We start from the raw sequence: 19,742 nt of genomic DNA, 5'->3' as shown, positions 1-19,742 counted from the left end.
GACTGGAGTATCGACAGAGAATTAGCCATGGATAGGGGTGCATGGAAGCTTGCTATCCATGTGCCAGAACCATGAGTTGGTTACGAGATCTTATGAGTTTCACCTCTAGCCTACCCCAACTTGTTTGGGGCTAAAGGCTTTGTTGTTGTTGTTGTTGTTGTTGTTGTTGTTGTTGTTGTTGCTGTTGTTGTGATGCTAGATGCTCATGTGCATGAAGTCTATGCCAAATTTCGTGGAGTTTGGACATTTCAGCAGCTCTCGGCAAGAAAAAGACAAATTTGGGGTTGTAAGAAAGTGCATTGTTCACATACTGGTTTGAGTGAATTATTTTTTTGACATGAGCTCCTCAGATGTCCAAACAAGCTGAAATTTGGCACGAACATCACGCATTGGAACATCTTCCACCTAAAAAAGAATTAAGAATTTTTTGAATTGCTTTAGTATTTTCATATATTTTTTGAATTTACTATTCACCGGGTGCTGATGAGCCTCGACACCGAATTGAATATACAACATATAAATATGATACATACATGGTCGTATTTATTGTTTTTGCAAACATGTGCCAGTAATAAGTGTACTCCCTCTCTCAGTTTACAGGGCGCACGCGTACCCCTAGATCGTCAATTTGACCAACCTAATACAAGTCATATATTATAAAAAATATACCAATATAAACTTCAGATGTTCTATTTTCAAACGTTGTAATTTTTATGTTATATAGTTTATATTAGTGTGATCAAATTGGCAACCTAGGTATACGCGTAGGACTTGTGAACTGAAACAGAAACAGAGGGAGTACTATAATTTCCTTTGACAGGATTTGGACAATTCGCAGAAGTAGTTATTTTTGTGGTTTAGCTGGACATGCTTTACATTTGAAAACATGTCATGTTTCACTTTTGTTCGATTAGGCAGGTATTCTAAGGAAACTACAATATGTGCTCACAGTTTGTAGGAGAAACATCATTTTATAATTGCTCCATTTGTTTGCTGAGTTTTTGTGTACAGGCATCAATTTTGTTTCCTGAGTTAGATTGCTCTAGAAGTTGGACTCGGGCAGATGGCAGAGTCTTAACTTCCATCTAAAATCAAGTGAAAAGATATTTGATTTACGCAATTGGGATGGGATCACATGCTTCACTTTCACAAGCAACTCGTAGCAGCCACTGAACAAAGGAAGAAATGGAATCACATAAATTGATAGCACAGATAATCGCCACCTTTTATTCGATTTATCTTCGTCATCATCGCTGTTTGGTACATTACCATGGCAGTTCAGGGGAAATGCAGAGAACACGCCATTTCAGGCTTACACGCGCATACGCATACATATATGAAACGGCCTTTGTTAGGCAGCAGAGTTTCCACAAGTCCATGGCTATGTCTTATTTATCTTCACCGGATGCACCAACAGCAGGCTATCCGGTTGACGAGGCAGCGTCCTCAGACAAGGACCTGGGCTGCAGCTAGCCTAGCAATCGGGACCCTGCGAAAAGGTTCCATGTCAAGATGTTAACGGCTATAAATAGCGTCAAGGTAGTGTTAATCCTCCAAATTTCAATATTTCAGCCAACCTGAACGGGGAGCATGAAACATAATCCAGCCCAGCCTTTGCGAAAAAAGCAACTGAAGATGGCTCTCCACCATGTTCACCGCAGATGCCCACCTGTTTGGAAACACGAAATCGATCAGTCAAATGAACTAAGAATGTATCCTGCACAACAGATACAATGTCCTCGGTGGAATACTTACCTTCAAGTTAGGCCTCGCTTTGCGACCCCTCTCTGTAGCAATCTTTACTAGCTCCCCCACTCCTCTCTGATCAAGCACCTGGCATATTCATTAACAGGTAAGTTGCCAAGTACAACATGATAAGGTTATGGCTGTACAAAAAAAAAATCAAGAGAAGAACATGCTAAATGCCTAGATATGTGAGGTGCTCACGTATGTGAAGGATGATAATATGGGTGGTACTACAAACAAACTTGAAGTGGTACGGTCCCAGTCGTAACAAATTTACCTCAAATGGGTCATGCTGGAGGATACCCTGAGCCAGATAGATGGGGAGGAACTTCCCCACATCATCCCTACTGTAACCAAATGTCATCTGCGTGAGGTCGTTTGTTCCGAAAGAGAAGAACTCAGCCTGCTCTGCTATCTGTCAATGGATGTGCAACCAGCACAACGATGTCAGGTACATGCGAATTTTCCCTTGATATATCTGATAAACTAATTCTTGCATTTGGAGAACTCTTATCGACCAAGAGTTCTGCTAACTAATGCATGTATTATTCAGTTTACATGCTGAACGTCAATGGCCAACATTTATGGTTTTACAAAAAGAACAGAGCTATCACAAGCTTTTTACCTCATCTGCCACTAGAGCAGCCCTGGGAATTTCAATCATAGTCCCAACTTTGTAATCAATGGTTTTCCCCATATTGGTGAAAACATTGTTAGCAATTTGGCGGATAAGAGCCACCTGATGTCCCAATTCCTGGCAAAACCAAATGTCAATTGTCAGAAGGAAAAATCAACTGCTGAATCAAACTTGAAATAAAAAAATCAAGTGCGGTTTGAAGAGAAATGAAATGGTCAGGTTTCCATAAATAGGTGGTGTATAGTTCTATCCCATCAAATGGATTGTGTCATTTTTCAACTGCACCAACTGTGAAGTGAAGGTACACATTTATACCAGCCAAAGAAGATACACGTGAAGAAAGACATACCTGAGGTGTTCCAACAAGAGGAACCATTATCTCTGGAAATACTTGAATACCCTGGTTGGTCATGGATATAGCAGCTTCAAAGATGGCCCGGGCTTGCATTTCTGTTAATTCAGGATAGGATATACCAAGCCTGAAATATTAGCATCACCAGCATTAGTAAAGGAAAGAAAACAGAATTGCGAATGAGAACAGGCAAGTAAATGAATGGGAAAGGAAAATTTGATTCAAACAGTGGTTGTGTTAAAAATATGAAAAAGATTTACACTTTATTCTGTTGATCAAATGGATATATTTCAATCTCCAGCATAGCTAAACAAATAAACAACACCAACCTGCAACCACGGAAACCAAGCATTGGATTTACTTCTGAAAGTTTCTCCATTCTTGCAAGGACATCATCCTCAGCGGCTCCAGTTTCAGCACATAGCTCACGCACAATATCCTCCACATGCCCTTCTGGAAGGAACTCATGAAGTGGAGGGTCCAACAGCCGAATAGTCACCGGGAGCCCTGAAATGCAAACATTGATGCTCAGGTGGTTCTGTGTGACAAAAATGTAGTTTGGATTCCCTTGCAAAAAGTGCAGTCTATAACTAATGTCGTATGCCATCGATGGAAAGTGTTTATTTGATATCAGTTTCCATGGGACATGTTATTACATATACCACTTTCAACGAAAGAATGAACAAGCCCTGGTAGAATTATATACCCTAAACTACATGATGAGTGCCAAAAAAATACTTCAAGGTTAGAAGCACAATTCTTATAAGATCCTGTAATCTTGCAATTTTTTCTACTTTGTGTCTTCACAGTTAACACCCAATAGTCAATATTCGCTTATTTAAGAAAGTAAGCCAGCTCGGGGTATTTGAACTCTAGTGCACCTCATCTAGTGAGACAGAACAATATATTTCCTCCGTCTGGAATTAGTTGACGCTCAAACAGATGTATCTAGCACTGAAATACGTCTAGATACATCTATTTGAGCGTCATCTAATTCCAGACGGAGGTAGTATATGAATACATAGAGATTTTCCACATACCATCCATGGCACGGAAAATGCCTTCAAAGTCGGACCTCTGGTAAGGCAGAAGACGATCTAGTGCTTTCTGCCTCAGTTCGACAGTTGGAGCCATTATCATCTGCCTCACAGCCTTAATTCTCTCATCAGAAGCAAAGAACTACAAAGTATACAAAGGAGAACATTAGCCTTTTTTTACTTGCCTAGAAGAGCAGAATTGTGTCCATAAAGTTCACTTCGAAAGTTGAACTGCAAAGAATAACTATCATAACAAAACAAATCCTCAAAAAAGCAAACAGTAAAGAAGTTAACACCAACCATGTGTTCTGTCCGACAGAGTCCAATTCCTTCTGCCCCATTTTTCCTTGCTGCCAATGCATCCCCGGGGGTGTCTGCATTAGCCATAACCTAGAACACGCAACATATGCATAATAAGGATTTTTTGTTGAAGCTTGTGTAATGCTTAGGCCTAAGGCAGTTAACAAGACTGATGTAATTTTTAGTTGAAGTCAACTTGAGGTAGTTTCTGTTCTTGTTTTTACTCCTAGGAAGTTTACCTTGAGCTGCCTAACTTCATCAACCCAGGACATGAAAGTTTCCAAGTCAGCACTAAGGGCTGGTGGGGAAAGTGGCTGTTTGCCAAGGATCACTTCACCAGTTGATCCATTGAGTGATATCCAGTCACCTTCATAGAGCATCTTGTCTTCAATAGCTACCACCTATGCGTATAGACCATATACCAAAGTAAGCACCTCTATAATACAAAATGATGAACACAGATTTATCATACTCCCATTATGAATTTTAAGGCTGGAATGAAGTGTTGCGCCTAACAATGTATTTCCTAGACATCTGCAGCGATAAGTTCAATCACCTTTTCAATTTCATTTACACGCATGCTTGAGCACCCTGACACACAGCATTTTCCCCAACCACGTGCTACAACGGCAGCATGAGAAGTCATACCACCTCTTGCTGTAAGAATTCCAGCGGCTGCATGCATGCCACCAACATCTTCTGGGCTGGTCTCTGTCCTCACCTTTACATTCAGAAAGTTCAAAAAATATCAGGATAACTCAAGAATAGGACAAGTCCAACCCAAAAGGACATAGAAAATGAAGGAGACATCCTGCTATAAAAAACGAGGATGATAAGGACATGTACAGACCAGAATTGCAGATTTCCCTTGGGCATGCCATGCTTCAGCATCCTCGGCAGTAAATACAATTTGTCCCACAGCAGCCCCAGGTGATGCTGGTAAGCCTGTAGTAATAACTTTGCCTTTGTATGAAGCAGCCTCAGGGTTCGCAAACTGGTTGTCATAACATAAGGGTAATAAAACTGTGTCAATATATTGCCATTATCCAGTTGCAAATAAAATTCAAAAGAGGGATGTCAATATAAGGGTTAAAATAAAGTTCCAGACACCAATACATCTGATTAAATTTGAACTTGTATAGTAAGAAAGCAAGCAACTATCTATATACATCAGATTTTAGTAGTATATCAGAATCATAGGACTATTGAATAAGTATACTATCTTCATTAATTACGAACGCATTCTCAACATGCAAACGATGTGGTTCTTGTGTAAAATCATTAAGTTATGCAAATATATCCTGAAAGAGCAGATAATTTATTGGGATAACAGAGGCACTAACAAATTACATGCATGTATTTACATGGATCAGTTTTATACACCATTCGGGCATATTCTATTATCTTATACCTGTGGATGAAGAAGCTGGTCCAAGTGACCTGGTTCTACCATCTTAATCGCTGTATTGCGATCAACAAGAGCCTCATTAACCATGTCTACAGCAATCTTCACAGCTCCTGTGCCAGTACGCTTTCCGGATCTGCATTGTAGCATCCAGAGCCTATTTTCTTGAACTGTAAATTCAATATCCTGAATTAAACATGAAAAATGCAAGTTATTCTCCATTGGAAATAATAGAGGTTCAGGTTAATCTTTTGACATATTAAGGCAGGATCATGACCAAAGAGCATTCATGTCATGTGGGCAATTGTAGAGAGCACTGTAATGGTGCTTGAAAATGATCACATAAACTAATTAGATAGCTAAGTTCTTGAAAATGTTTCAGAATAAGTTGTATATCACGCTATGGGTCAAACGCCTTGTTGCATAAAAAAGCAACACTGACAGGCCCCTCAGCAGAGCTTCCTGCAAACAGTTGGTAAACTAACATACCATCATTTCCTTATAGTGGCTCTCCAGTATTTCACAGTTTTCAACAAGCTCTGTATAGGCCTCCGGCATGTGATCCCTCATGGCATCAAGATCCTCCGGGGTTCTGATTCCAGCAACCACATCCTCACCCTGCATAAGGCAAAAAAAAAAAAAAACAGTTAAATTATGCGCAGCCATTCAATGAATATGCAATATCCACAGACTGTATTATCTTGATTGCATAATCTATTTTGATCAAAGTGGGCAACATACTGCTCTTTTGCTGTGCGCACATACATAGAGCATGGCAGCCAGAATTCAGAAGCAACTAGGAGCGATCAGAACCGAGCCATACCTGAGCATTGACTAGGAACTCGCCATAAAGCTTCTTCTCTCCAGTGCTAGGGTTCCTAGTGAAGAGGACACCTGTTCCGGAGGTGTTCCCCATGTTGCCAAACACCATGCACTGCACGTTCACGGCGGTGCCCCTAAGTCCGGTGATCTGATTAATGCTTCTGTACTTGTTCGCTCTCGGACTGTCCCACGAGTCGAACACGGCCAACACCGCTAACTGCAGTTGCCTCTTGGGATCTATGCCAAGGCAAGAAACAACAAACATATACACATATCAACTGGGTGCCAAAAACACAATGTCAGTTTCAGAACATACAAATAAAAAGGTGAAATTCATGAATTCAACCTGAGGGAAATTGTTCCCCTTTGGCTTCAACGTAGACGTTCTTGTACTGACCCACTAGCTCCCTGAGGTCATTGGCAGTGAGGTCGGTGTCGTTGTCCACCCCCTTGGCTGCTTTCATGGCTTCGAGCTTCTCTTCGAAAAGCGCATGGGGAATGTCCATGACCTGGCCAGAGGAAATATCCTGCTAAGAAACAAGGATCCTGCTACTGCTGCTAGTTGCTAGTACGAACTACTGTAAACAAAACGTCGACCAAGTTTTCGGTACAAAAGAAACTGCTATTTAGTGAGGAACGCACATCCCAAAATGCAGTATTGAAAATCCAGTTGCCAGATTAACTGGGCTGGATCCAGCTGACGTCCCACTTTTTGTGGAACAATGTACCAAGGAAACGAGTAAGAAGAATTTGATTAGCTCAGACGTTCGACCCACAGCCATCTTGTGCTAAAACAAAATCTGTTCGATCCAAACGAGCAATGACTCGATGTTCACCGCAATCGGAGCCGATCTAGCCGCCGGGGTCGAGCTCCAGCCTCCATGAGGGGCACAGCGGCGGCCGGGCGGTCTGGCCTCCAACCGCGCGGTGCGGGCTCCGCCGCCGCCGCCGTCCTGCCGCGCTCGCAAGTGAACCGGTGAAGTGGAGTCTTTTTTCTTTTCTGTTTTTGGTTTGCTGGTGATGTGGAATCGTTGGTGGGCATTGGACTGGTGAAGTGGAGCCTTTTTCTTTTCTTTTCTTTTCTTTTAGAACAGAGGGAGTACTAGTAAAACTTGGTAATATCACTGGACTGCATTTTCACTCTAGAGCTAGAAGACAACACCAACTTGGCAGGCAGTTTCCAGGGCGTGCACGTACCTCTAGGTCATCAATTTGACCAACCTAATACAAGTCATATATTACAAAAAATATACGAATATAAACTTCAGATGTTCTATTTTCAAACGCTATAATTTTATGTTATATAGTTTATATTAAGGTGATAAAATTGGCAACCTAGTTATACGTGTAGGACTTGTAAACTGAAACGGAGGGAGTATATGAATGAATATTGCAGATGTCATGGCTCAATTAAGTTGGAGCTGAAATTTTTGTCATGTTTTTCGTCACCCCAAACTGACTGTTTTAATTGTTTTGTTTCATAAGAACAAGACAAATCTTTTCATGAAAACAGAAACCTACTATATGAATTAATTTTGCAGATGTCATGGATCAATGAAGTTGGAGCTGAAATTTTTTGTCATGTTTTTCGTCACCCCAAACTGACTGTTTTAATTGTTTTGTTTCATAAGAACAAGACAAATCTTTTCATGAAAACAGAAACCTACTATATGAATTAATTTTGCAGATGTCATGGATCAATGAAGTTGGAGCTGAAATTTTTTGTCATGTTTTTCGTCACCCCAAACTGATTGTTTTAATTGTTTTGTTTTCTAAGAACAAGACAACTCTTTTCATGAAATCGGACTTTTTGTGCTACGGAAGAATGCTTGTCCTATTGTTTTATCGAAGTTTGTCTCGTTGCTTTTTGTCTTATTTCAGAAGTAACAGTGTCAAAGTTTGCCCTCCTTTTTTGTTTATCTTATTTTCAGAGTGGAGTGAAATAATAGTGTCTGCAAGACAGAGGTCGCCTTCACCAATCACCAGTGATTCCTTTTCTCCGAGAGAAACAGTTGCGGTCAAAATACGGCAGTGTTGCCGTGCAAACTGTCCTTGGGAATCGGATTAACTGTGCTGACAGTAACAGGAAAAAAAAGCTTCTGAAAGTGTTTGTGGTTTGCACGTACAGGTAGCATGTGCTGCGGCTCAGCTTTCTTCATGCAAAAATATAGTATTTTTTATTAACAAAAACTCCTCTTTCTAAAGCAACCAATTTCATATATAATTTTCTTCATATTTTTTAAGCTTCTGTGTGATTTGATCTCTTGTAAATTACTAGCCAAGCGTACTTTATTTACTTCAATAAATAACAATCATTTTCACCGGTTAACTCTACCACCGGGCGTGGCGGGCACCCCAGAGATACCCTCACAAGCATACAAGAACCCCAACGTAATCCTTGTCACCTTCATCATAATGCAGCAGCAGCACCAGCCAACGTCTCGGCGACGCAACCCGCGTCAGACGCACGTCGCTCCCTCCCAAAGCAACGGTTGCTCGACGGACGCAAATTAACTACTCGTACAAGCAAGCGATGGAGCGACGCACATGCATGCATGGAGCTAGGCTTAGCTTAACTTAGTCAGAGCCAGGTGTGGTTGGTATACTCACGACGTTGCCGAACATGTCGAGGAAGCGGCGGTACGAGTCGTAGGCGAAGCGGTCGCCGCTCTTGGCCGCCAGCCCGGCGGCCACCTCGTCGTTGAGCCCCAGGTTGAGCACCGTGTCCATCATGCCGGGCATGGACACCGCGGCGCCGGAGCGGACGGAGAGGAGCAGCGGCCGCGCGGGGTCGCCGAGGCGCGCGCCCATGTACTCCTCCACCCACTTCAGGCCCTCCAGGGTCTCCTCCCACAGCCCCGGCGGCAGCGCCTTCCCCGCCGCCTGGTACTGCTCGCACGCCTCCGTCGACACCGTGAACCCCGGCGGCACCGACAGCCCGATGCTCGCCATCTCCGCCAAGTTGGCGCCCTTCCCGCCCAGCTGCACACACCATGCATCCACGATCCGGTCATCATAATCAGCACACATAACGAATTATTAGTGAAAATACATCAACTGAGATGATGGATCTCATCTAACGATTACGTACCAGGTCCTTCATGGCCTTGTTGCCCTCGCTCTTGCCCTTGCCGAAGTGGAACACCCTCTGCACGCGCGCGCATTGAGCAGGAGCCATTAGTGCAACGCAATGCTAGTGACGACGAACAGTAGTAGTACAACTCGATGGTTGCTGATGAATGAGCTTGTTGGATGCTCATGGAGTGAGAGCCGGGTTCTATTTATAGCAAGGGGAGGGCGCGGAGGCCTTGGCCACGTAGAAATGGCGTGGCACCCCGGTGAGACCCACCGTGAGACGTCACCGCACGATCGTCGCATACGGGGGACGGACCAGCCCGGGGGAGGGGCCGGGTGGGCGCGTGCTCCTCCGGCGAGCTCCCTGCCAAGTGGCACGCATCTTCAACGCCGATCTTCAAACCGCATGCCTACGCCTGAACCACGGAAGTCATCCAACATGGGTCTGTATCGGTCCGTAGGACGGTTCGGACGCATTTTCTTCCGTAAACCGGAGACAAACGTAGGGGCTTTACGACCACCTGGATCACTGCCATGCCCGCATCTGACCACCCTGGCCCATCCTAACCCCCCTCCCGTCCCTCGCATGTTTTCCATCCTAGGCGTCGCATTCATGCCGGTCCAGAGCATGCAACGGCCGCCATGGATGCCCGTGATCTGACCAGACGGGACGGCGGCGTAGACGGACGCGACCTCGCACTATCGGTATTGAAGCGGTGCTCCGGCCGAGAGAGAGCCGCCCGCTGCTCGTCCGGCTGAACACGCCTCCTCGCCACATTGAAACAACCACAGACTGACCATATTCCTCCCCCCCCCCCCCCCCCCCCGCGCGCGCTCTATTTAGACGATGACAAATGCTCCACAAAAATCGTACCACACTCCGCTCTCATCTCCTCCTTGCACCCCATTTTCTCCATAAGCTCATGGCATTTGGTGAGTAGGAAGCCGAGTTCTCCGGCATAAAAGTTGGCTGGGTGGCTCGTCGAGCCAGCCGGATATGAGCCAGACAACTCTCTGATGTGCCTCCATCGACAGTCCAGGTGGCTACAAGCCAGCTCAGGGAGGCAGAAGCTCCAAGCCGGCGTGCCCTTCAGCAACTAGCCGCTCCAAGCGAGCTCGCTGAGGAGTGGCGTGTTGCTCCAGGCCGGCACACGGTGGACAACGCCGTATCACATCGCTCCTCCCGTGCATGCGACTGCACCATCCGCCGTCAACGTGCCCATGACTGCGCCCTACAGGCGGAGGTTGGCGACGCGGCGTCCAGCACGTCCGCGCCCGGTGCAACCGTTGAGGAGAAGTAGAACACGGGTTGCCTCCGCCGCTTGGGTCCCATGAAGGCCACCGCCGAGGCGACGCCGATGTACATAGCCGTTGTCGTGCCCGCTAGCAGTCTATCGTCTTCCCCTTCCCCTCCGGCTGAAGCACATCGCGGCGGTTTCATCCTGATGATCGTCGTTGCCAAACATGGGGAAGCAAGCTGCCCTTTGCACTGAAGCATATGCCTCCAGAGCTCACGATAGTCCGTCGAGCGAACTGCCGGACATTGGGAAGACAAAGGGATCCACCGCAGCACCCCTAAGACTAGTGTAGTTTATATGTGTCGCGGGAATGGAGCTCCGCGCGGCCGGATGTGCGCATAGTTTTAACTATTTTAGTTAAAATATGTCTAAAATGTAACGAATTTCGTTTGGCCTATATCAAGTCTGCTGTGTTTGCATGATTTTTTTTCGTTTTGTTGTAAAAGTGTTTGAAATGTATACGTGCCGCGTTGGATGGCGGCCAACTCTTACGGCACCATGTATATGTACCTATACCCTACCCCTTTATCTTTTCCGTCACCAAGTATGGTTGTTTGTTGGTTATTACGTGAGTTCTGTTAGCTTGAAGTACGTACGTAAGTTTATCTTTGATGCAAATGGAAAATGCATGGAAAAAATCACAGGCTGCCATCGTATCCCCAAGTTAAGGTGCACGTCGTCAGTTGGAAGGCACACAACTGGGCAGCTCAAGGCGTGAAGCTGTACGAACCGGCGAGCCAAAGTGACACCAGCTCAGTGCCCGCGCCACGCGGTTGAGGAACGGAACGAAAAGAAAAAGATAGCGGCGTCCGTCGTGGCATGCCGGATGGGTTGGGGCCGCGTAAAGTGGTGGGTGCGCGCCGGACGGATTCGCGCCGCGGCTCAGGCTCAGCAACACGTACGCACGCTCCCCCCTAATCTCTGCAGGGATGTGATCCCTTTTTTCTGAGGAGTTTACATGCCGTCAGTGACCATTTCGCGACTACGACATCACTTGTCAGGGTAAACCTTTTGGGAAAGGATATCAGGCATATGATGTGCATGCGAAAATGCAATCAATCGTGTATATAAAATGTATTGTTGGTAGGAACCCGGGAAACTGCAGAGGAATCGTGTAGCCAGCGGGTAGAAACTAGGAGGAAATGGTGTGCGTGACAGGTTTAACTCACCGTGCTCTCTTTGAATGAAAAAAAAAGGGATCAATTCAGCCTGAAGAACGTGCTTGATCGGTGTTCATTGACAACCTGCACGGCGGCGTGTGGTACCGGGCGAAGACATTTTGTTTAGAAATGAGTCTGCGTGGCGGCCTCTTCTCTAATGGATCGAATCGAAGATCGTCTGCCGCCGGTCAAACGAAGATAAGTCAGGGAACAACGCGACCGAGCTGGAGCAGAGTGTTTCGCATTTGAACGGTGGCTTCGATCAAATCAGTTGCGCAGTACGCACGCACTACTTGTGGTGGTTTTGTTAATGTTAATAAAATGAAAAATGAACAAAACACTCCTGGTGGGTTTGGATTGCTTCTCCCGCCGTGATCGGATCGGATAGTATCGGCACGTACGCCGTACACGGCTCCGTGCTGTCACGCAACCACCATCGGTCCGCGACTCCGCGCGGTTGCAGCAGCAGCACGCGCTACCCAAGCTCAGCCGGGTCCGGTATGTACGGGCAAAACAAACCCGCGGGGTGCGGGTCCCAGGCACCCTCCGTCCAGCGCGCATCGACTCCGCCGGAAAGCCGTGTACCGCGCGGATGGGTGAGGGGTGTTCTGCCGCGCCATGCTGAAATTGGAAATGTCACGCTATCGAGCGGTACGTGATCTGTGCACGGTTTCTCTCTCACACTACACCAGTAGGGCTGGAATTCAAGCCAGAGCCGACCAGCTCTGATCATCATAGCTCGCTAAGATATAGAATTAGCTCAGCTCGGATTGCCAGGAATATGTGAGTTTCATTTTATTCCAAATAAATAGGGTTACAATCAACCAAAACTAGCTCTGAAGTACAGAGGCCATATGCGGAAACTTATCCACTGACACCTCTCATTATCTACTTGTATATCAGTTGCTAACATTGCTAAGCAAAGTCACTGTCCTGCGGTAGAATTGCCTTGCAGTTTAGTACATGAACCCGCGGGTAATTCAGCCTCTGGTTTTCTAAGCACGACGGTTTGTGAAAATAGCGAGGTTTCCAAAGCAAGAAAATGGCAATAATAGATAAGTTAATAAGTTTTTTTTGCAAGGAAGATAAGTTTTTTTCGAAAAGGAAGATAAGTTAATAAGTTAAATGTGTTCTAAAGCAGTTAGCACAGACTTATAATGTTTTGCAAGGAGTACTATCATTATCCTCGGGGAATTCTCTCCAGCTGCCATGAGTGTTTTTTTCAACTAAGTGAGACCTTGTAAACGTTTTTTTTGCGGGTGCAATGATTAGTTAAGAGTTGTGTGCATTAATCGGTACAGAGACCTGGAGCATGATCTTTTTTTTCTTTTAAAGAAATTTCAAGGCAAATACACAATAGCTCCTAAACTTCCTAAATTTTGGACCAAAATACTCTGAAGATGTGTTATGGTGCTACTCCCGTTGCAATTTGCCAGTAAACAAACACACACTGAACAGATCGATGCTGAAAACATGTGCACCGTATATACATCCCTACGTAGGACGTGGTTTTCTCGTGATGCTGCCAAGTGAAATGAACCTCCGCGACATGAACAAATGCCATTCGTCACTGATGTACCCTGCTGCTACTTGGCTGCGGCTGTCAAAAACCCCGTGGTTTCTTGTACGATTGTACTTGGCGAAATCAAAACCCAAAAGTAAGCTGGTTCTTGTTTTTACATGCGTGATCACAGCCTTGGCCACTTGCTTGATGGTCATGCCGATCGACTTAATCAAATTGCTAGATTGCCAAAATGCGTTTGGCCATGCCTTACCGTGGATTCCAAGCCTGATTCGTTTCACATTCTCCATGTACTGGAACATGGAAGGAAATTAGCTCTTTGCCTAGGCCAAGTTGTGCCCGTTTTTCTGGTTTGGTGAAACCAGGGGCTTGAGTTGCAATCTGAATAGCAGAGTTCTGCCTAGCCATACATGCATCTATGCAGCACAAGAAAATTGGAAAATGTCTGTACTTGATAGATGGCAGCCTCACATATCTGAGTTACGCATAACTTTATCTTATTTCGGGCACTTCAAACGATGGAATGGTTCTGCAGTTTTTAACCTTTTTCTTAAATGGTCTTTTTTGTACCTGCTATAGAACAATTTTTTCTACATTTTGTTCTGTTACTAGAGATAACTGGTCATGTGTGGCAGCAGGGTATAAATATTCTAGTACATTAGCTCATAATTTACCGTACATATTAATGTGATTGTGTAAGAAAGTAGGATTTTATTTGGTAAGCAGTTACTCCCCCTGTAAAGAAATATAAGAGCGTTTATAGCACTAGTAACGCTCTTATATTTCTTTACAGGGGGAGTACTTGGTAATGTTTATTGGCTTATCAAAGCAAAAGATAATTTTATTTGGTAAGTCAATGAGTGGTGGACTAACTGAGCTAGTGTTTAAGGGAACCGATGAATAAAAATTAGAGATGAAAAGAAAAACAAAATAGGAAGAGGAAGGAGGAAACATATTTGGACAACAAAAGAAAAGCGAAATTTTGGAGAGCGAAATAGGGAGCCTCACCACTCTTTTTAAGTAGTGTAGACTAGGTAATTGCGCATAAGTTGCAACAAGGAATAAACATTATAGTAGGTTAGTTTTTGATTTGCCTGCCCGTATTAATGTGATTGTGTCTAAAATATATTATTATATTTTATTTGGTACTACCTCAGTCCGGGTTTATTAGTCCCCTTTGTAATTTGTGCTAAATTTTGACCAAAGATTTAACTGACAAAATGTTAGTGCATGTCAACAAAAGTTATATCGCTGAATTCGTATTTGGACGTAGTTTCCAATGATATAATTTTTAGTGACATGCATTAACATTTTGTTAGTTAAGTTTATGATCAAAATTTGGCACAGATTACAATGGGGACCAATAAACCAGGACGGAGGTAGTAAACACTTATCTGGTGAGCATTTATTGGCTAGAAAACAAAAAAAATTGTAAGTCAATAAAAGTTGGGATGTTAAGGCTGTTTTCAAAGCAAATTGATGAAAAAATATCAAGCATCGGGGAAAAACAATTAAAACAAGGAGAGGTAGGGGCAAATGTACGTAAAGCTAGACGAAGGACGAGGGGTGGATAGAACATATTTTCCTTTTAAATGAAAATAGGTATAGAGATACAAATTCCTTGATTGTCAATCTGGCAACAACAACCGTCAAATAGAAAAAAGACTGATCATTCGGTCCATAGACCATAGAGGCCGGTTCTGAGGGTAATGTCTAGGTATCACTTATTGTTGATGTCGCTGGGATTTGCTCCCTGGTCTGCCATGTTGATTGCAGCGCAGCAGACCACTCAGGCTAGGCTCTTGAGCTTTAGGTATCACTTATTATTGCAAGACCAAACATGTCATTACCTTAGCGTCCGCTAAACAGGTCACGCTCATGAGCACATAAGCACGAAATACACATGAAAAATACACTACGCGCGCAAGAATGTATGCTGGTTCTTTTTCCTATTATTTTTCTTACTTTTAAATGTCCTAAAAAATAGATTGTGAACATTTTAGAAGAATATTCATGGAATGTAAACATTTGTTTGCACAATTTTAAAAATTATTCATACCAAAAAGTATTCGTGTTGTTTAAAAAATGTTGACGCATTTAAAAATTCTTTACCCTTTCCTAAAATATTCATTAAAATATAAAAATTATTCATGTAAATTTCTTAAAAAAGTTTGAACTATTCAAAAAAATCATGAAATTTCAAAAATATTCACAAAAATCTTATGTTACAAGACATGTTACAGTCCAATTTATACACTCTAGCAAACCTTCACGCATTAAACCAATTTTAACATGTTTTAGATTTTCATGAAATATAAAAAGATGTTCATGACAACTGAAAAATATATGTCCTATTTTAAAATATTGTCCACAACACTTAAAATAGCATACATATTAAAGAACATAAATTTTTGTTCGCGTAATTTTTCAGAAATATTCTTGACATGTAAAAAGAAGTTCTTACAGTAAACCAGACATATAAAAAAAGTTCATGGAAGAAAATTAAATAAATGAGAAAAAAGAAAAACCACAAAAATTGTAACGAAAAAACATAGAAAAGAAGAAAGTAAAAAAACTGGGTTGGATCTTCCCAAAACCGGCGAAATGTTATCAAAACTAGTCTCAACTGCTATTGGGTCGACCCACTCGGAGGAACCCTATAGGCGAAAGCTCTATACTTCACAGTAAGCGAGATTTAGCCTTGGCGCATGTTCTGTGAATGAAGGGTGGGTCCCCTAGGTGGCATGCTCAACCCAGGTATGACATACTTATTTTAAAGATGATGTTTAACCCCTTGGAAGGCCTAGTTCACTACGAATATATTTGAATGTCGGATGAAATACAACATATTAAACTATTTTCATGACCATACATTTCAATCCACAGTTGGTTGCAAATTATTTGGACGACCAATACTTTTTTGTCAACTCTAGTTTGTTTTGGTTGCCGACTTTGATCAACTCATAATTAAGCAAAACATTGAGCAATATTTTGGCTAGCCAAACATTTAGCATGGGAAGCTTGGGATCAAACTAAGCATATTCACTACGACATTCTCTATCAAGGTCATTGTCTTTTCACTTCTTACATCATAGACTAAAAAGAGACAACGCCACCGCTAAGCTCTGTCTGGTCATTTTTATATCTCACCGGTTAACGGAGAAGTTGAATCCTAATCATCTCTGCCTTTTCTTTTGAGGGGGTAATCATCTCTACTTGATTTTGGATAGTTTACTAGAGATGTCTCTAAATATCTAAGTTCAGTTACAGTTGCCAAACCGTTCTACGGTGAACTTGTTGTAAGATGATACGGTAAACCCACCAAAGGAAACTATGTTGTCATGTTTGCCAAAGTCAGATTAAGTTTAACAATACCCGCATTTTTTAGTTTAACCAAATCAAATCACAAAAAAAAAATTTGAACAACACACCACAAATGAAGATCTCTTCTATTTTTTTAGTTAGCCACACATGGGTTTCTATACCGAGTTTACATAGCTGAACGTCTAAATATGTAAAGACAACTCGACTGCCAATGTCTACAATGGCAAATACTGACTTACAATTGGATCATTCCTCTTTTTTTGTATTTTGAAATGAGATCTATTCAAGTGCCCCACCCCCTTTGTTTCAATCAAGAAAGAAAAAAGATCGACAAACTATGGTGAAGTTATGTTGTCACTTGTGACCATGGAACTTAGCTATATGTATAATGATGTATTGGAAAAAAGGAACTTTGAGTGTAATAAGTTAAAGTTTTAAAACTTTGACCTGATTTATAGGAAAAAGTAGCAGTATTCATGACACTAAATTAGCATCACTATGTCCATTTTGTATTGTACTTTTATAATATACCAATTTGATGTCATATATGTTAATATTTTTTACTATAAAGTTGATCAAAATTTCAACACTATGACTTAGAAAAAAAGATAGAAGTACACTTATTCACGGACGGAGGGAGTATATAGCTTTGAACTCACGGAATGTGAATCATACGGACCCCTATGCGACCTATAATTCAATTTGAAACAATATAGATGAGAATATGCTGAGCACTTCTGTCCAGAAAAATGTAGATCATTTTAGTTGCCAAGAACCCATGAACAAGAGAATGCATTCCATCGTATTGTAATTTTGAAGATACTTTATTTTTGCCGGGTAATTTTGAAGATACTTAATCATGTGTAAATCGAGTGCTCATATTGTGGATCTACCTCAGACACGTAGTACCTAGTAAACTAGTAATTAGACAAGTGTCTGCGTTTGTACCGTGCTTTTAGAAAAATAAGAAAAATAAATGATCATACGGATGCCATTTGAATTAGGAAAAAGCCCGCACAAGTGAACCGGAAACGATAACACTCCAGTGGCACACACGAGTCGCGAACTGTTTACCTTCTTTGTGGCGGGCATAGGCGCCGCGACTGCGTTGGGAGGCGAGCAATGCCGGCCCCGCGCCGGGTGGATCATCGTCTTCGATTTCGCGTGACGGGCTCTCGGCGACGCCACCGATCGGGCCGCCTCCCTGCTCCTCCCGCCGCCGCTCGTGGTCGGCCTCTGCAAGCACACGGCCCTCGAAACCGACGGCATCCTTCCACCTCACCTGCACCGATTCATCCATACGCCAGCTACTTCACCGCGTGATCGGTCACCGGAGCAGAATCGAACAGGGCAGTGGAGCACCAGCCGGCGTACGTACCTGACCGGAGCTGAGCTGAGCTAGGCGGGAGCGGGGTGGAGCTCCAACGATGCGGGACTGCGGGAGAACCACGGGATCGTGGGCTTGGAGGGCCGGGGTAGATGTATCTGTATGTTTGTGTGTGTCAGTACGTATGGGCGGCAGCGCGTGTGATCGAGGCGAGATCGCGCGGAGAAAGTGGAGACGAAGGGGTGAATCCGGCGGCTGTGGAATATACTGCCCCCGACATGTGGCGCGACGGTGGTCACATGTGAGCCAGTCGCGGCGGGTGCACCTTATCCCGGCCCTTGGCCCCGTTGCCTCCCCGCGTCGTCGCCACGAGTGGCTCTAGACGCGAAGAGCCCCGGCTCCAGGGAATTCCCGAAGCCCGGTTCCGGCAAGTGGTGGAGAACACCGGAGTTCATCAACCTCACGGCCTCCCTTTTTTGTGGTGGCATCGACCGTAGGAGGACCACTCTCACATGCTGATGTGACGTGAGAAATATCACTGTTGAGAATATGGTTAATTCCTATACCTAAGAGCATCTCCAACAGGCGCCCAACGCGCGGCGCGCAAAAATCTGGTTTGCGGCGCACGTAACGCCATGTTTGACGCGGCGTAGCGCGTTGGCTCCAGCAGCCGCGCTAAAATGCAGCGCGCGCAGCTTCAGCAGTGCGCTAAAATGCAGCGCGCGCGATCAGCCGCACATCCACATTTGTTGCATTTTCACAACACATTTCACACAAAACATAGCCATGGCATAATTTTTAAATCACAAACATCATTCACAACCAAGTTTAAATGAATAGTTCAATTTATTACAACTCATCAAATAAATAATATTTTGAAAAATACAAGAAATAGTCAATAATACAACATCAAACGCACAAATCATGATGATCTTCGGCGGCCATTCTAAGCCCACCACTCCTCAATGAGATCCTTCTTGAGTTCATTATGCGCTGTCGGACGTGGAATGACATGATAGGAGGCAACAAAACGGGCCACCCTTTCAGCCCTCCGCCGCACTCGCATGGGATGTCCCAATAGCTCATACTGAGAGTAGTTTACATCTTGGCCACGCTCATTCTCAATGATCATGTTGTGCATGATCACACAAGCATGTATTATGTACCAAAGCATTTTCTGATCCCAAAATCTAGCCGGTCCTCTCACAATAGCAAATTGGACTTGCAAAATCCCAAAAACTCTCTCCACATCTTTTCTAGCCGCCGCGTGAGCATTTTCAAAATCAAGATATTTCTTACCTTCTGGTTTTTTCAACGGCTTCACAAATGTTTGCCATTTTGGGTAGATGCCATCCGCAAGATAGTAGCCATGGTTGTATGTACGACCATTAGCTACAAACTGCACCGGTGGCAGTTCACCATTTGTAATCTTACTCATTAGTGGTGACCGGTTGACAACGTTGATGTCATTCAAAGAGCCAGACATTCCAAAAAAAAGCATGCCAAATCCAAGTGTCGTGATCGGCCACCGCTTCAAGGATTATAGTGTAACCCTTTTTTTGTCCGTGGAATTGTCCATGCCATGCCTTTGGACAATTCTTCCAACTCCAATGCATGCAATCTATTGAGCCAATCATACCTGGGAACCCGCGAGCTTTGTTCATCTCCAATAGCCTTGCGACATCTTCAGCATTGGGAGTTCTCAAGTACTCTGGGCTAAATACTTGCACAATTCCG

General features: G+C 43.7%; 1 protein-coding gene across 2 annotated transcripts; it reads right to left on the bottom strand.

Annotated features, from left to right (window-relative positions):
* Positions 1–1,200: 1,200 nt before the first annotated feature.
* Positions 1,201–18,363, bottom strand: LOC123132411 (pyruvate, phosphate dikinase 2). 2 transcript variants are annotated; one of them, XM_044552199.1, is made up of 20 exons: positions 18,057–18,363; positions 17,753–17,960; positions 9,391–9,447; positions 8,910–9,281; positions 6,646–6,808; positions 6,301–6,536; positions 5,967–6,095; positions 5,484–5,663; positions 4,923–5,066; positions 4,629–4,793; positions 4,312–4,473; positions 4,073–4,162; positions 3,776–3,914; positions 3,065–3,242; positions 2,733–2,862; positions 2,372–2,500; positions 2,024–2,161; positions 1,756–1,833; positions 1,578–1,669; positions 1,201–1,489 (listed from the first exon to the last, which is right to left on the bottom strand). In XM_044552199.1, the coding sequence occupies exons 2-20, from the start codon at positions 17,945–17,947 to the stop codon at positions 1,447–1,449; spliced, it is 2,820 nt and encodes a 939-aa protein (XP_044408134.1). In that variant the 5' UTR covers positions 17,948–17,960; positions 18,057–18,363; the 3' UTR covers positions 1,201–1,446. The 2 variants fall into 2 exon arrangements, with proteins under 2 accessions (XP_044408134.1, XP_044408142.1); XM_044552207.1 differs by lacking the exons at positions 8,910–9,281; positions 9,391–9,447 and having other exon boundaries at positions 18,057–18,362.
* Between the last annotated feature and the right edge of the window lie 1,379 nt (positions 18,364–19,742).

The sequence above is a fragment of the Triticum aestivum genome, chromosome 1B, assembly GCF_018294505.1.
Source record: "Triticum aestivum cultivar Chinese Spring chromosome 1B, IWGSC CS RefSeq v2.1, whole genome shotgun sequence".
Classification (NCBI taxonomy): Eukaryota; Viridiplantae; Streptophyta; class Magnoliopsida; order Poales; family Poaceae; genus Triticum; species Triticum aestivum.
The sequence above is the reverse complement of the archived record's forward strand: the minus strand, read 5'-3'. Positions and strand labels throughout refer to the sequence as shown.

Excerpts from the sequence above, each read along its gene's own strand:
- LOC123132411 (XM_044552199.1), bottom strand. The coding sequence starts at position 17,947 with ATGCCGTCGGTTTCGAGGGCCGTGTGCTTGCAGAGGCCGACCACGAGC. Across the intron at positions 9,448-17,752 it reads CTATGCCCGCCACAAAGAAG|AGGGTGTTCCACTTCGGCAA; the intron begins GTAAACAGTTCG and ends GCGCGCGTGCAG. Across the intron at positions 4,163-4,311 it reads ATGAAGTTAGGCAGCTCAAG|GTTATGGCTAATGCAGACAC; the intron begins GTAAACTTCCTA and ends TGCGTGTTCTAG.